Here is a 6091-nt window from a genome sequence, read left to right on the forward strand (position 1 = left end):
AAGCACAATTTTTTTATAATCATGAAATACATAAGTTTAATGTGTCTAAGCTTGTTATGAATAGCATATGCTTTTTTTTTAAACTTATGTATTTAGCACTCAATAAATCACTGTCGTTTTTTATATCAGAGTTGCTGATCCCAGACAAAGCCAACGTGTTCTATGCCATGTGCACCACTGCCAACTTTGACTTTGTGCTTCGCCAGCGTTACAGAAATCTCAGCAGAGCGCCGGGCTCATCCTGGAGTCCTGGAGCAGTTCTGAGGTCCCGCAAGTAACAGAAACTCAATTACAACACACAACATAATACATGAAAAACATTAAAAGTGAACAAAGACTATATAACCACATGGACGACTGTGATGAGCGGGTGACCACTGGATGTTGAAGCTCAGATCAATTTAAAAACAGACTGATGGAGGCATCACTGAGCTCTGAAGCACCCTGGAGTCACAAGTTATGACAACATCTCACTCAATAATGTCTCATTGACAAATAACAAGGAAACTGTAGCACAGCTGCCACAACAACAGTTCTGATTTCAAACTGGAGGAAGAAAGACTCCGAGCATCTGAAATGAAGACCTAGAGAAGTTGCAATAATTGGCCACATCTACTGCCAGTTTCTTCAGAGGTTTTGCTTTGAAATGGGAGGTCACACACATGATACCTGAGTTTTAGTGAGGAACATCTGTTTGTAAGTGGATGAACACAAGTATGACCTACAAATGCAAGTTTTTTGTAGCTAATATTCAGCGATAGGTAAAAAGTGAAATTTTTGTTATATTTAGGTTGTTTTCTAAGTGACATAATAAAAATGGTGACAATATATTTTATTTAGTTTTAATATAATTTTAATAAAGATCACATTATTTTAATGTTTTGATGCATTTCAGTTTTAGAGTATTTAATTTAACTTTTATATGTGCTAATTCATCTCTTTTTGTTGTTCTGTGTTCTGTATTTATGTGCAATAATCTCAAACCTATAAGCTGTTTCTTTATGTTTTAAGACTTTTGGCATTTGTGCCGAATCTTTGTCCGAATGAAGGGTGCTTGCACTTCTTAATCACTTTTTTTTTTCTCAAGTTGAATATGTTCATTTGTTTTTCTAGTAGTGGCAAATGAAGTAACTCATCCATATTGGATATCTTGTGACTTTCTGAGCAAATGCAATTCGGAGAACTGAAGAGCCCTGGGTGCACTAGATGAATCTCACCGACTGTGTATGTGTTTTGTGAAAGTTAAAGTAAGTTAGTTGCTGAAGGATGTGAAATGTAAGTGCTCGGTGTGTGCGAAATGGTTTGCTGCTAAATAGTGGTGCAGGTGTAGTGTTCCTTGGAAACTACAGCAAGTGTTTTTGCCAAATGGAAGGGGGCCTGAATCAGCATTAAAAGCACACTTTTGCTGTTTGCACAGAAAGCCACAATTCCTGACTGAAATGTGTCTGTCTTTGTGTCATTAAAAAGTCAATTTGGCACTTAGTGTTGTCTGTTTTGCATTCTTTGCATCACTTTTTGATTGTTTAAAATATGCTTTTTAAACTACATTTCAGAAGTTCTAGTTGCTACATTAATTTTTTTGTAAATATATCATTTTTAAATAGAAATAAGGTCTTTAAATATATCTAATACTATCGTTACACTAATTAAATGCTACGAAAGTCTAAATAAAGAAACGACATTATGAAATAAAATTTATAAATAGAAAAATAAATATAGCCTATACATCTATGAATGGAAAAGAATAGGGCTATTCTGATGTTGAATTTAATTAACACAGAAGCAAAGCAACCCCAGCCTTTGATTTGATTTTATTTTTTTAAAAGAAGCTGATATGGTCAGACTGATTATCTGATAAATGTAGATCTTATCGTTATTCTTATTACTAGTTCCTGCAATTACCCAATGATGTTGGAGATCTACTGTTCCTTAGAAATGCTTATGATTGCAGTTGGCTAGGGTCACTGAATCTGACAAGTAAAATTTCATATAGCCTAGCTATCAAAATGTTACCACTCTTTATTTCATAATAACTGACTAAAAATATTTAATAAAGTGTCTCATGTGATGTGTGAGCTCCTCTTCTTTCTATCTTACATAAAGCATATGATCAGATAGGCCCCTATTGATATATTCATAGATACAGTAGCATCTGACAGGTTAAATTTAAAGCTACTGATTTTATTTAACGCATGCTATAATGCTTAGTAAAGTGACTTATGTGATGTGTCAGCTCCTCTTATTTTTCTCAGTTAAACAAAAGTTTTTTGATATATGTACCTACTACCATTAAAGCAGCATTATGTAACTTTTGGCGCTCTAGCGGTTAATAAACAGAACTGCACACATCCCGCGGAAGAACATTCCAACCGGAGCTACTTCTCTAAGTTTATGTCTCTGGCGATTCACGCAGGTATGTGTTACTCCGCAGCGGTGACGACCCGACCAGGCTACAATAGTCCAAATATAAGTACTTATTATAAGTGTACCGTAGTGATTCGGAATAAGACAAAAACGCGGTTTGGAAGATGAATTCATGATGTACTCGCTCATTATATGCATTTTGCAAATTTTGAACACAGAAAAAGTTACATAGTGCTGCTTTAATTGGCTTAATCATTTACAAAAAGCAAGAACTACACATTAATCTTGTTTTTTATATGAGCTTTTTGTTATTCATATCAGAATCTGCACTCTATTAAAAATATTAAATAATATATTAATATGTGAAGGTATTATGTGGCATCAGGAGAAAAAGCAGAATTGAAATTAAAACATTTCTATGCCTGTTTTGTGGCTTACAGGTTTCCCTCCCTGATTTTCTTGAACAGATTCAATGTGAAAAATGCAGAATTCCTTAACATACATTTCCCTTGTTACTGTTCACCCCGTCCATTTCTGAATTTTTTTTAATTAAAAAAGTGCAGTAATGCTGAAAAACGTAGACCTTTCAAATTGTATGTATTTTATCGAGATTAAATTAGTATTTGATTGTGAAATAGTGTTGTAAACTTAAAAAAAAAAAGAAAAGAAATCAAATAAATGAATAAACCATAAAAGTCACGTGGGACAGTGAACATTTAACATACATGTATATATAATTATATTACAGTATGTATTCCTGTATTTGTTTTGTAAAAGGTTGATCTGTGAGAAGATATGACAACACTAAGTTATTGACAGCTACATACAAGTCTTATGTAGGCTATTTATTCATACACTTTTTATCCTACTTTTTTTCAGATTATATAACCCCATTTGAACCCAATCATAACGTATCTCTAACTAGACCTGTGAAATTAAAATGAAAACTCTACTATTCTAGGAACACTCTAGAAGGCAGAAAAAATCTCACAGTTTTAATGGTTACAAATTCTTAGTAATATGCAAACACAAATGTAAAATAAAAATGGTATGATCAATAAGTCATTCAAACATGTTTTTACATTAACTAATCAAAATAAGTTAAGCAATTCTTAAGCTCATGTTTTTAAGTCAGTTTAATTTAATTTAATTTATATTGCAATTACCTATACAGTATAAGTTGACTACTTACAGTGGAGAAATTTCAACAGTGTTAGAGGTGCAATAACAAACCTTCTGAATGATAACCTAAAAAGCATCACAAAAATGATCTTTGGGAGTTTTTTTTTTTCTGGTAATGATTTCTGTACTGTCTAATAATTGGTGACTGTTACTCAAAAGACAACAAGAATAAACCTATAAGAAAAAGTAGAAATCTTTACATCACTTGAATGAGTTTGAAGAACATAGACATATACTTAGAGTAAAAATGGGTAACATTGTGGTACTAGGTAATTTTGACCTGTTAGACCATACTGTATCAATATGTCAGCTGATCAATATGCTTTATAAAATAGAAAGAAGAGGAGCTCAATATCACACTTTATTAAAAAAGTCGCTTTATTAAACATTTATAGTCAGTTATTATGAAAGAGTGGTAACATTTTGATAGCTAGCCTATAGGAAATTTTACTTGTCAGATTTAGTGACCCTAGCCAACTGCAATCATAAGCATTTCTAAGGAACAGAACTGTACATCTCCAACATCATTGGGTAATTACAGGAACTAGTAATAAGAATAAAGATAAGACCTACATTTATCAGATAATCATAATATGTTATACAAGAGCTAAAACATCTCATAAGGAAACCATTATTAGTAGTAGACTAACACATTAGCAGACAACAGCAGCAGCATTAGGCCTAATGTTTTCTTTCTTTTCTATAAGCATTTAGATGCTTGTGACAATATCTAGCTTGTTTTCTTTAGTCTTAAGACATGAAACATGTTTTACAGCACCGCTCGTCTCCTCTGAGGCTTCAGCGTCTGATCTAATTTGATCTAATTCTAATGTTTCATTTAATCCGGATGTAAGATACATTTTGGGTTAATTTAACAAAGTTACGTCAAACAAAAAAAACCCTGGAATGACACAAGCTTGGCCAACATTATCGTTCATATTCTATCGCCTATCGCAAGATGGCGCTCCCGTCCATTTGTCGACTTTGATCATTTGGAGGTCAGTGCTGAGTGCTTGCGGCGTCTATTTGCTCAGGCTGGGTTCAGTTACTCTCCTGTTTTTACTAATAACTGTTTTTCTGTCAGGACCACGATCGTCAAAGATGATTGACAATTAGCATACAGTTTGGATTGGTGGTATGGTTCCGTTCTGGGCAAGAACTCCCTGCGCCTCCATGCAGCCTAGCATGGATGAGAGCAGGGAGAGCAGCAATAACCCCCCAAGGTAAACAGAACAGAACCAAAATAAATGTATTGCAGATATTGTTAAGTTCAATCATTTATGTACACATTTTAGAATTAGTCTGATTCAAGGAGAATCAGAAGGCTGAATCCCGACTGACAGAGGAGGAGTTGGGGATGGAGGAGGGTAATTAGCTATTGAGCAATGCGAAAACTGCTGATACTACTGCGGGACCTTATATATGAATACTTAGATAGGTGTCGTATTCCCATAGGTAGATGGGGATCAGCTGAAGGTCAGCTGATGCGAGCTTGACTAACGTGACCTGCCAGAACTAACGCTACGCTTGATTAAAAACGAATTCCACTTTAGTGGCTAATATTTGGGCGTTATTCAGTACATTGCTGTCCAGATATAGTACACAGTTGTCGTTTTAAGGTGCTGCCTGTTGGTAGCGCAAGTCAGGATGGACCAGTTCCAACTGTTTATGATTACAGTTGTTTTTAACCACTTTACAACGATTTAAATGCTGAGGGAATTCATTTCTATATGCGTATACAGTCTCATTGCAAACAGTTCACCTGGTTATCCAGTAGAGGGAAGCAGAGTTTCATGCGTAAAGTTATTAACACACTAATTTATTCCATGTTGTCTGGCATCATTGGTCTGGAATTCATTTTTGGGATCATGAAAATCAAAATATATGTGTTACCTCATGACTACTTCCTAAAACAACTAAATAAATTATTTCAAAAACGTAGCTCTGTTAAATGAGAAAACAAGACTCCATTTTCCATGACACATACATACCCAATGTCAAACAGAAAATTCAGATCAGTCTTGAAAATGAATGTTTAGTTAAAAAAAAGTAATAATTTACTAATCCTTATGTTATTTTAAACCTATATGACATATTTCTTCCATGTAACACAAATGAAAAAAGCAGGATCCTCACTCACTTGTGTGCTTCTTAAAGGAACACTCCACTATTTTTGAAAATAGGCTCATTTTCCAACTCCCCTAAAGTTAAACAGTTGAGTTTTACCGTCTTCGAATCCATTCAGCCGATCTCTGGGTCTGGTGGTTGCACTTTTAGCTGTAGCTTAGCATAGATAATTGAATCTGATTAGATCGTTAGCATCTCGCTCAAAAATGACCAAAGAGTTCCTATATTTTTCCTATTTAAAACTTGACTCTTCTGTAGTTACATCGTGTACTAAGACCGACGGAAAATGAAAAGTTGCGATTTTCTAGGCCGATATGGCTAGGAACTATACTCTCATTCCGGCGTAATAATCAAGGAACTTTGCTGCCATACCATGGGTGCAGCAGGCGCAATGATATTACGCAGCGCCTGAAAATAG

General features: G+C 34.6%; 1 protein-coding gene across 5 annotated transcripts in view; it reads left to right on the forward strand.

Annotated features, from left to right (window-relative positions):
• The window catches only part of rgl3a (ral guanine nucleotide dissociation stimulator-like 3a), a 19365-nt gene extending 18526 nt beyond the window's left edge, over positions 1-839 (forward strand). For all 5 annotated transcript variants that reach the window (XM_016473398.1, XM_016473399.1, XM_016473397.1 and 2 more), the window contains one exon: positions 130-839. In XM_016473398.1, the coding sequence (XP_016328884.1) occupies positions 130-278 (149 nt within the window). In that variant the 3' untranslated portion in view covers positions 279-839. The remainder of the gene's footprint in view (positions 1-129) is intronic.
• The last annotated feature ends 5252 nt before the right edge of the window (positions 840-6091 follow it).

The sequence above is a fragment of the Sinocyclocheilus anshuiensis genome, unplaced genomic scaffold (assembly GCF_001515605.1).
Source record: "Sinocyclocheilus anshuiensis isolate Anshui unplaced genomic scaffold, SAMN03320099.WGS_v1.1 scaffold648, whole genome shotgun sequence".
In the NCBI taxonomy this organism is placed as follows: Eukaryota; Metazoa; Chordata; class Actinopteri; order Cypriniformes; family Cyprinidae; genus Sinocyclocheilus; species Sinocyclocheilus anshuiensis.